Consider the following 11,788-nt stretch of genomic DNA (forward strand, 5'->3'; position numbering starts at 1 on the left):
ACCAGTAGCTTCAGTCTGGTTACCTGAAGCAGACCAGTAGCTTTAGTCTGGTTACCTGAAGCAGACCAGTAGCTTTAGTCTGGTAACCAGTAGCCTAAGTCTAACTGGAAATATTGGATGTTGCATCACATTTTAAGGACTGGACTGAGAAACAAAGTTTTTATCATCCAGCAAATATCTTTTAATGTTAAGGCTTGATTTGCTACACAAGGAATCCGACTCATGAAGCACCAAACGGGCACTACACAAAGAATATTAAAAATCTCAGCACTTGAAAGACTAAATGTTATTCAATTACATTTCTGACATTATTTCAAAAGCCAAAATTTAATCAAGTAAATGGGGGTTTAGGGAAGGTTTGTGGTCAGTATTTCTGAGTTTCAGGAGTCTGCTCGGTGACACTGGCTGCTAGAAACTAAGATTGATCGTTTAATTGTCCAATTGTCACGACAGCCGTAAGAGAACTGGATTTAAAAGTACCACTTTTAGAACACACAAACTCATCACTAAATGTCAGATTTATAGAATAATCCCCAATGGTGAAACAACGGATCCACACTTGGTACTAAAACACATTCAAGAACTTCCATTACATTGGAGTGACCAAGATATCAATTTAAGATTGAGGACAGCCACAGATGAAGGAGCCACTTATTGAGAGGTGTGTATCAACTTCTATCTCTCTGAACTAGAGATGTATCATCCAATCAGAGTCCTTAAGTCTGGCTGATGAAGTGGGCGTCGCCCTTGTCGTCCAATCGGCAGGTCAGGATCTCACAGCCGGTCTCGGTGACCAGCAGGGTGTGTTCAAACTGGGCCGAGCGCTTCCCGTCGCGCGTCACCGCCGTCCAGCCGTCGGGCCACGTCTCGTCCTGCCAGCCGCCTGCAACACACGTACAAGTACAAGTACAGCTCAGTACTAGGACACCAGGTATTAGTACACATTAGGACACCAAGTACAGCTCAGTACTAGGACACCAGGTATCAGTACACATTAGGACACCAGGTATTAGTACACATTAGGACACCAGGTATCAGTACACATTAGGACACCAAGTACAGCTCAGTACTAGGACACCAGGTATTAGTACACATTAGGACACCAGGTATTAGTACACATTAGGACACCAGGTATCAGTACACATTAGGACACCAAGTACAGCTCAGTACTAGGACACCAGGTATTAGTACACATTAGGATACCAAATATAAGTATATAAGGATACCAAGAAGAGCTTAGTATACATTAGTATACCAAGTATTAGTACACATTAGGATACCAAATATAAGTATATATAAGGATACCAAGTATAAGTATATATAAGGATACCACGTAGAGCTTAGTATATATTAGTATACCAAGTATAAGTATATATAAGGATACCAAGTAGAGCTTAGTATATATTAGTATACCAAGTATTAGTACACATTAGTATACCAAGTATAAGTATAAGGATACCAAGTAGAGCTTAGTATATATTAGGGCTGTCACATTTTATTAGGTATTTGAATATGCATTTGAATATGACGTGACATATCCGTATGCTAATATATGTAATACATTTGTGATTGAATCTCTGTTACGGTCTCTTGATTTTTCTCAAAAGTGACAGCCCTAGTATATATTAGTATACCTTCACAGATCATGGGTATATTTAAGCAATAGATCACGACAGGCTGTGGTATACGGTCATTATACCAGTTAAGGGGCGTTGGCCGTCCCGACGCGCAGCGGAGGGGCGGCGACCCCCTTAACTGGTATAATGACCGTATATCACTGACTGAAGTGATCTATTGCTTTTATAAAACGGTTACGTAAGTATGGCGAAATGAAAGTCATAGACACCCTCAATTTTGAAAAAGCTAGAAAGTCGGAAAAGCATTTTTTTTAACGTTGCCTACATATAATATATATAACCTACCTTCACAGATCATGGGTATATATTAGTGTATAAATTTAAGCAATAGATCACGACAGGCTGTGATATACGGTCATTATACCAGTTAAGGGGCGTTGTCCGTCCCGACGCGCAGTGGAGGGGCGGCGACCCCCTTAACTGGTATAATGACCGTATATCACTGACTGAAGTGATCTATTGCTTTTATAAAACGGTTACGTAAGTATGGCGAAATGAAAGTCATAGACACCCTCAATTTTGAAAAAGCTAGAAAGTCGGAAAAGCATTTTTTTTAACAAACACAAAAAAGTAGTCCCTCCTGGCTGCCGGCAAAGTGTACGGCGGTTGCTATGCAACACACTGTAGCGTCCTTCAGAGAGAAGGCTAGAGACGGTAGCTCGGTTCGCCGGCAATTTTGCCTACTATCGAGTTCACTCACTGTGTGCCTATTGCTTTACAATATTTCCACCCTCTCCAGCAATCAACATGTTTTTAGGCTTCAGTGAACTATGCTATTGCTTTTATATATAAATAAACAACAGTTCGGCGCGGAGTGATACTGAACTCTGTAAACTGAACGGGCGTCATAGCTGTGTGTATACGCTCATTATACAACAGTTGGGAACCAATCAGATCGCTTGATTTAAGCCACCCGTTTTATAATAGTGTATAACCTACCTTCACAGATCATGGGTTCGATAGTGAACACGTGTCCAGGCTTCATAACCCCAACCGCTTTGTTTTCTGAAAAGAAGAGAAACTAATCAAGCTTGGTGTACAAATACATGCTTCAAAGGTGTGTGTGTGTGTGTGTGTGTGTGTGTGTGTGTGTGTGTGTGTGTGTGTGTGTGTGTGTGTGTGTGTGTGTGTGTGTGTGTGTGTGTGTGTGTGTGTGTGTGCGCACACACTGTAACGCAAGTATTGTTCACTTCTTTGTTATTTGGATAACCGTTCTGCTGTTGGTGTTATGGCACATAACACACAACACAATAAGGCAAGCTCCCATTTGGTGTAAAGACCAGACTGCGTCGGGTTCTCTGACGTCTCTGGTACTTCCACAACGAGACTCGTAGTGGGAGTTATCTCAGCCATGGTTGAGAAGGAATTGGGGGAAAGGAACTTTGGCTCACTTTGGTGTGTGTGTGTCTCACTGGCGTAGTGTGGTACGTTGGGCGGTGTGTGTGTGTGTGTGTGTGTGTGTGTGTGTGTGTGTGTGTGTGTGTGTGTGTGTGTGTCTCACTGGCGTAGTGTGGTACGTTGGGCGCGGTGTGGAACAGACGGTGGATGCCGTGGCCACAGTAGCTGCGCACCACGGAGAAGCAGTTGGCCTGGGCGTGCTTCTGGATGATGTTCCCCAGCTCTCTGTAGCGAATCCCAGGCTTCACTGTAACGGAAGAGAGAGGTACAATCAGAGATGCTCCAATTGATCGGACGTCGATCGTGATCGGAGAACCCGATTATGATTTATTAATATCGGAACTTGCCAGTGGCAGCATGAGTTCTCCCGTCTACAACACTGTGCTACACTGCCAGGCTTTCATGGGTCACTGTAATGATGGCAAAGGAGGCAGTTTAACGTTCAGTTTAGTTTACTGAGAACTTGCATAACTAGCACGTATGTGGCAGGCACATTTCAGCACCGTATAGGACAGACACATTCTGACGCATTGAGCGACATGTTTCAGTCACAGGGGATCCAAAGAGAAGAAATAAAGAGTCTGTTGGAACAGAAACTGGTGCTTGCCTGCTATCCAGATTATATATAAAAGATATGGAATCTTCCATATATATTTATATATTATAGATATATTATAGATTACCATTCCCCTGACATTCTGTGATCGGCAATCGGCAGATCATGATTTTTGCGATGGGAGAATCTCTAAATACAATCATTTATTAATACTTTATGAAACTGGTGGTGGGGATTTGTTTTCTTATCTTCCCATTTGGCCAATGTCTCCCTTTCCAATTTGTTGCCCGGTAACACTGGAGTCATAGTAACGGCTGGGCTCTGTCCATCACTGCAGGTACCGACGGGATGTCCACCACGCAACAGGCTCAACACTAAGCCCCGCCTTCTGCACTGATACCCTTGTTTAGAACCAACCGGCATGTGGAGCGTATGACGGCTGGACCAGTACCAGCCCACCACTGGGACGTCACCACATGGTGGGCTGCTCGGCCCACCTTCATCTGGACGCACACTAGAGGGCAGGTTCTGAGATGTTGTGGGACTGCTAATCCCGGGTGGTCACTTAAGCAATAGATCACGACGGGCTGTGGAATGTGCTCATTATACCACAGTGAAGGGGGTCGCCGTCCCTCCGCTGCGTGTCGGGACGGACAACGCCCCTTAACTGTGAGCACATTCCACTGACTCAAGTGATCTATTGCTTAATTATAAAACGGTTACGTAAGTATGGAGAAATGAAAGTCATAGACGCCCTCAATTTTGAAGAAGTGAGAAAGTCGGAAAAGCATTTTTTTTTACGAATACAAAAAAGTAGTCCCTCCGGCGGTTGCTATGCAACACACTGTAGCGTCCTTCAGAGAGAAGGCTAGAGACGGTAGCTCGGTTCACCGGCAATTTAGCCTACTATCGAGTTCACTCACCGTGTGCCTATTGCTTTACAACATTTCCACCCTCTCCAGCAATCAACATATTTTTAGGCTTCAGTGAACTATGCTATTGCTTTTATATATAAATAAACAACAGTTCACGTTAGGCGCGGAGTGATACTGAACTCTGTAAACTGAACGGGCGTCATAGCTGTGTGTATACGCTCAATATACAACAGTTGGGAACCAATCAGATCGCTTGATTTAAGCCACCCGTTTTATAATTGCCGTTAGAACCTTACCTGAATCAATAGCTTGCATAAGGCATTCATAGGTGGTTTGAACTAGTTTCCTGGCCCCTTCATCCACCTCCCCGACATAGAAGGTCTCATTAAGGTCGCCATGGAAGCCGTTGTGGTAGACGGTGATGTCCACTGCAGAACAGTCAGGGGATCAGACCAACATATCAACATCACAGCCACCTCCGCTTCGGAATGTTTGATGCAACTGATGCACGTCAATCTTTAAAACTGGATCAAGAAGTCCAAACTTATAGTAGAAATGTATGTCATCTTGTTTTGACATAAGGTCAAGGTCAAGGTCACACACTAAATGCTCCTCCACCACTTGGGACCGACCGTTGAGGATATCACCGTCCTGCAGAGGTCTCCGGTCAGGAATGCCGTGGCAGATCACTTCATTGACCGATGTGCAGCAGGACTTCGGAAAGTTGTAATAGTTTAGAGGGGAAGGATAACATTTCCTTGCTGTGCAAGCCTGGACAGACAGAAATGTACAATTAATACAGTTATGAAAAACAGCTTGTATCTCACCTGAGAAAAGGCAACTTGGAATTGGTAAAAAAAGAGTCATTAGTGACAGGGAATATAAATGGAAACACAAATGGAAGAAGTTAAATGTGCATTACCCCATCTACCCAGATTCAACATGACTTTTTGTTTTAAATCTCTTGATAGTGTAGCTCTGGAACATCTGGATACATTCTAGATGTTAAATAAGTGCAGTTATTGCATTTCATTTGTTCATAATGTTGCCTCCTTCATTTCCATGGTTAACTCAGGTTGCTCTATTTGGTCTTTTAACCCAAAGGACGATCTCATCATTGCTACATAGGATATTTAATGCTTAGCACATTTGGTATGAATAGCACCTTATGATATGGAATGTCTTTGGTGTAGGGCTGTTTGAGATAACTACATACATATACATATATATATATATATATCGGGGGAGGAGAGTGATGTTTGAGTGACATCACAAGCGGAGTGTCCAACTAGATGTATGACGGATAGATCAGCAACTGTTGCTGGTCCACTGGGTGGGCTGGCAGACTGGTCTCTCCAGCACCCCCGATGGCCTGATATCCCCCCGATGGCCTGATATCCCCCCGATGGCCTGATATCCCCCCGATGGCCTGATATCCCCCCGATGGCCTGATATCCCCCCGATGGCCTGATATCCCCCCGATGGCCTGATATCCCCCCGATGGCCTGATATCCCCCCGATGGCCTGATATCCCCCTGATGGCCTGATATCCCCCCGATGGCCTGATATCCCCCCGATGGCCTGATATCCCCCCGATGGCCTGATATCCCCCCGATGGCCTGATATCCCCCCGATGGCCTGATATCCCCCTGATGGCCTGATATCCCCCCGATGGCCTGATATCCCCCTGATGGCCTGATATCCCCCCGATGGCCTGATATCCCCCTGATCCCGTCTGATTCAGGTGGGCGACGGAGCAGAATGCTTCAGTGGACGTGTGTGTCTGAGCAGCTGAAGTGGGGGTCTGTCATAACCCCACGGTGGGTGATGTGTTTCACATACAACATTGCATTAGCTCATACGCAACCACTAAAAAAAGTATCACCAAGCTCTCCTCTTCCACCGCTGCATGGACCCTCTGTATATATTATGTATTTGTGTTGTTGTATTCTTATTTTCATTCTAGGTTGCGGTGGTTGGTACAGCGCCCCCTACTGGTTTTCAGGGGAAGCGCCGCTGTGCAACAGGACAGTGAAGGGTCGCCGGGCGCCCACAAGCGCCTCGCCAGGATAACAGTGGCGGCTGTTTTGTGTATTTGGGGCTTAAGACAGGAAGGACTGGGGAGGGAGGGGGGAGGACCAGAGGACCAGGAGTCGAACCCGGGTCGCTGCGGTCAGGACTGAATGGTACACACTCCGGTCAGCCACGGGGCGCGGCCTTTTACAGGTTAAAGATCCTTTTTTAATTTTTTTATTTCTTTGCTTTCTTTTAATTTTCTTATTTTGAGGTGACGTTAAAGAGAATCACGAGGCATGGGGTGATTTTGGGTAGACATTGTTTTCATAGAATTGACAGAACACATAGTGTATGGGGATGTATCATGATGTACATGGCTACAGAGATATGAACCCTTCAGGGGGTCAATATTACCAGATGCACTGTGTGGTCGATCTCCTCAGTAGTGATGCCAGGTTTAACCATCAGGGCGGCGATGTCCAGGACTTCTCGTGCCAGCTAGAGTCCACATCAAAGAGAACAATGCAGTCACTAATTGAAGAATGAAAGTGAAGAATATACAGTAGATAGTTCATTGACTTAAGGATTATGTTGATGTTTACAAGGGCTGTTATGTTGCCAAAGTAACGGTGAGTGTGGACACTCTGATCAGATCTATAGTATAATATATATTTATTATGTCAGTAACACAACAGTCTGCAGTCTAACACAAGCAAGTCTGGTCGTCGTATAATACCTTGCATACTACTCTCATGCCTTCAATGTCTTCAGGAGGCAATATCTTTATCTGCGATGTCCCCTTTAAAGTCTGTTCAGACTCGGACATACCTGTTAACGACAAACACAAACATGGTGACGAAGAAGCTTTTGTCAATGAGTTGAACGTCGACATTTCCTGGCTGGAGTCTTCAGCACCAATAATCAACCATTTGTTAATGTTGTCATCCTTCATCGTTCATTCAATTAGATAAAATACATTTTTGATTATTTCAAAGATTGCAATTGTTGCTGCATTCATTAGTAACCTGATGGGCTAAGATGGTTATTAGTGGCGGTGGGACCTATGGGCGCCTAGAGACCACCATGATTAAAGGATAAGGCTCAAATACTTTGAGATCGCTACTAAACATCCAACATAGAAATGCTTTTCTCACGTCACGCCTGATCAAGAATAAAGTCTACATGCAATGTGCAGCATATTCATAATCGGTGAAAAAACCTATGGAATCCTGAGCCTAATGGAGACGCTGGTGCTCCGTCCTTCCACCAACAGGTCCTGTGTATTCAGAGTTTGACCTTTTCACCCAGGTGTTAAACTGTGAGAATTAATGCTCAATTTGAGCATTACAATTAAAATATAATATACAATATTAAAAATAATAAAGAATGCAATTGGAAGGGGATTATAGAGGAAGATTGACAGCTCTACTGTGTTCATGATGTGCTATGTTTAAATGCAGTTGATCCAGGTCATCCTCTCCTTGTATTATCACTTGGTGAGGAAACATTATTCTATGTTATATTTCTCATTAGGCGCTAATATAAACGGCAGGGCGCCTGCTGGCCGTCGGACCCATCAAAGCGCTCTGATGTCCCGCGCGCCTTCAGGGGTTTGTAGCTCCAGGCCTGAAGAGTACTTTAGGTGAACCACTGACGAGGATTCACTTACCCGGCTCACACTGATAAGCTGTGATGTCACCAGTGATTTCTCACACAGAATAACCACAATCACAATCAACCATGTTTGAAATTGTTATCTAGCGGCTGTCAACTGTTTCAAAATAAGGTCGGCCTGAGCCCCGCAACGGTTAATGGTGTCACTGTCCTCTGAGTTTACCCTGACTATTAAAATAGGACTTGGCTAATGTTGTGTGGCTATTTATAATTTGGCTAATGCTGCATTTTACGCTGTGGATAATTTAGAGTGACTTAAATGAAAACAATAAACACAATGATGAATGAATGAATGAATCAGAATGATACATTTGGTTTTAAAAGCAGGCAGAGACCTGAAGCTGCTCACCTACTCAAAAGGATTTAACCTTTAACCCTATACTGGCTATGTTTAATCCCCCAATTTAAATAAATGTATTTTTAGCATGTTTTAAACCTTAAAAAACGGAAGCAAAGTCTCTGTGTTCCCATAGGCTGTGGAACAATACAGCCACTGCTGCTCGTTGAATGATGTTAATCAACGTGAGACAAGACGTAGTCATTCACACGGTGGATGCAATTACATATTCCAGTAGAATATACTTATATATTCTAAGCCTCCAATGCTTCAATACGTCTAGCTGGCCAATGCTTACTAACACTTTAATAGCGCCGGTCAGAAACATTTACGGAGGCCAGAGAAATAAAAAAAATCAGTATTCTACCCACCTAATCAAATAGCCTTGCATGCATACTCACATTAGTAGAGTATACATTAAGTATTACATCTCAATCTTAAAACATAATATGCATAGAGGCAGGCTCTTACAGATACCTTTCAATGGTATTGGCACTAACGCCATGTGTAAGTCAGGCTGCTTGATAATAACAACCCTTTTTCAAATAGCACCCAACATTATGTGTGAGAGTATTGTTCAGATTACCTCTTGAATGATCAGCATAGTCTGGTCTCTGGATGTCCCCCGGCACGAGCCTCAACGGAGTCTACCCCAGGAGCACCGTCACAACATTAGAATTCATTCAGCTGGCAGCTCAAGACTCAACTTAATTCACATCATTTTTGGAAAGGCACACTATACTTTGTTCATTTGATACAGGTTAAGATAACATGCAGCAATTATTACATTTTCTTAATTTGGTAAAGGTCAAAACACGGTAAGCTACAAATCGGTCCTGGGACTTTCATCCCCATATCTTCAAAACGTCCCCTTGATCAGGGTACGGGTTAGGGTTATGATATCACCTTAGGTTTTAGACGTTAAGATGGACTAGTAACAACATCAGTTTTGGGAGGATCTTGTCCTGATCTAGGAGCTTGTTCTTCTGATCCCAGGAGGCTTCTTACCAGTGGGTAGTGAGGCCGTAGTTTCCCAGTGAAGCGGTAGCCCGGCCACGGGTCTGTGTTAACATCCTTTGTGCAGTCGTTGGCTTCGTCGTTGGTCTGCTCCTCTACAGTAACACAGACAGCAGTGATCAGCAACAAGCCGTTTCTCTCTAACTGAACTGAGAGTTGTGCTCATGAGAATGAATTGATAAATACATACTTGCTTTTTTGTGCAGCAACTTGTGAGTCGCCCAATTCTTCTTAAAGCATTCCTGAGGACGCAAACAACACTTAAAGTGGACACTCTTGGGGTTCTTTATGCTTTAAGACATTTCATGCAGAGGATGCAACACAATGTGGTGTACATTCAACTGTCCCACCACTCTAGTGGCCAACATAACCATCAGTGAAAGTGATCTCATCCAGGCTCACATTTAATTTAGGACTGATATATCATCTATTTTAAGTAGGCCTGCCACCAATGACTAAGTTTCCATTTATTAATCCGTCGACTTTATCAATTATGCTAAACGATTAATTTTCAATTAAAAACACACCTGTGCTATAATTAGTTTGACTTTCGGCGGACTATGAGAATGCATATAATTCAGTACAGCCTGCCCTGTATACAAGTGTATGAAACAGTTATTGTGCATACATCCTTCAGCAACAGTCAAGTCCCTTCACTGATATTGAGGGTCCATTTAATAAAATGATGCTAAAAATGGGCTTTGTGCAAAGATAAACGTGAGGACCACAGAGAGGATGAGGAGTTTGAGTCGCTGTGTTACGTATGTATTATGATGTTATCTATTATGATGATGATGTATTAATAAGGCTGTAAACATCCATATTAGGCTGGCTGCTCTCTAACCTAGACTCGGACCCCATGGGGGCATGTGGCTCAGGAGGTACAGCGGGTTGGCCGGTAACCGGAAAGTTGCTAGTTCGATCCCCGGCGCCTCCTGTGTTGAGGTGTCCCCGAGTAAGACGCCCAACCCTCAGTGCGCCTGACGAGCTGGACGTCTGAGTGTGTGCATGACTGGGTGAACGTGTGCTTGAATGGGTGAACGTGTGCTTGAATGGGTGAACGTGAGACAGTTTCGTGAAGCGCTTCGAGTGGCCACTGGTTAGAGACACGCAGTCCATTTACCATGGGCTCTTCATCGGCAAATACATTGAATGAACCCTCTAGCCTAACCGTAGTCGCTGTCTGGATGTTATGCTCCATTGAGCAGAGCATGACACTCATAAATAAGACACACACACACACACACATGGTTGGTGACACCGAGCTAGCTAGGCTAGCCCGAGGCCTCCGGGCACCGACCGCCGCCGTCCGAGCGCCCCGACAACATCCCCACGCCGCGGTACCTGAGAGCAGAAGTAGGAGCCCTGGATCCCGAGGGTGATGCACCGCGGACACTGGAGCTTCGCCTCCTGGCAGCAGCCGTCAGCCTCGCACTCCTTCGCCTGTAGGCTCGCCATGCCGTCGGTTGAGAGGGTGGAGTCGGAGAGAGAGAGAGGAGGGGGAGAGAGGACGGAGGGAGGAGGACCAGGACGGAGCGCTGGGGGGGTGGTCTGCGCATGCGTGACAGAGGACCCCAGCGCTAGGGGCGGTCTGCGCATGCCCACAGAGGAGAACTGTCATGGTGTGTTCCCGATGCCTCGGACACCTGGGGCCTCTACCAATAGTCAAACCTCCTTACCTTTATGCCTCCTTTCCTTAACCCTTGTGGAAAACGTCATCGGGTCAAGGAGAGATGAAAAGGTGCTTCCTTTCGAACATAGGAAAAGACCGCACTGTTTAAAATGAATTCGACTCCACTTTCCTAACCGACGTCATTGCGCGACGGCGGGTTTTGCTGACCTCTAGCGGCTCTAGTGTGAAACTACAATTGTCCGAAGATGGGACTACAACAAGCGCTCTTTGATCCATGCGTTCTTCTCGTATTGATTTTATCAGGTTATCGCCAACAGTGAGAATCACTTAGGTCGGACTTGGCCAACGGGAATATTTTAGGCCACTTGAATCCCAATTCACATGTGGAAAAAAAGAGACTAAACTTATGTTGATGTTGAAATTAACTGCCCCCAGTAGTCTTTCTTAAAGATCCCATGCTACTTTATGAATGCTTTTATATAGCTGTTAGTGGGCCCCTAATACAGTACTTGAAGACGTTTAAGAAATTCAGCCTTGGTGCAGAGTTACAGCCACTACGAGCCAGTCCCACAATGAGCTCTCCACAAACGCGCCGTTTTTAGAGGCGGGTCCAGGTGGCGGGTGGGGGTGTGGCCCTGAGCAGCT

General features: G+C 44.8%; 1 protein-coding gene across 1 annotated transcript; it reads right to left on the reverse strand.

The window, feature by feature from the left end:
* Window positions 1-500: 500 nt before the first annotated feature.
* Window positions 501-11,013, reverse strand: metap1 (methionyl aminopeptidase 1). The gene is made up of 11 exons (XM_084482471.1): window positions 10,855-11,013; window positions 9,701-9,752; window positions 9,502-9,605; window positions 9,080-9,140; window positions 7,219-7,310; window positions 6,897-6,980; window positions 5,099-5,237; window positions 4,763-4,894; window positions 3,139-3,282; window positions 2,577-2,642; window positions 501-883 (listed from the first exon to the last, which is right to left on the reverse strand). Exons 1-11 carry the CDS (start codon window positions 10,966-10,968, stop codon window positions 717-719), a joined length of 1,155 nt encoding a protein of 384 aa, XP_084338597.1. The 5' UTR covers window positions 10,969-11,013; the 3' UTR covers window positions 501-716.
* Window positions 11,014-11,788: the final 775 nt, after the last annotated feature.

Source organism: Micromesistius poutassou (assembly GCF_964030765.1).
Source record: "Micromesistius poutassou genome assembly, chromosome: 17".
Taxonomy (NCBI): domain Eukaryota; kingdom Metazoa; phylum Chordata; class Actinopteri; order Gadiformes; family Gadidae; genus Micromesistius; species Micromesistius poutassou.

What these genes read in the sequence shown, in the direction of transcription:
- metap1 (XM_084482471.1), bottom strand. Translation starts at nt 10,968, where the DNA reads ATGGCGAGCCTACAGGCGAAGGAGTGCGAGGCTGACGGCTGCTGCCAG. An exon ending in GGACGGTGATATCCTCAACG is followed by an intron (nt 4,895 to 5,098) that starts GTCGGTCCCAAG and finishes ACTGTTCTGCAG; the next exon opens with TGGACATCACCGTCTACCAC. An exon ending in CGAACCCATGATCTGTGAAG is followed by an intron (nt 884 to 2,576) that starts GTAGGTTATACA and finishes CGTGTGTTGCAG; the next exon opens with GCGGCTGGCAGGACGAGACG.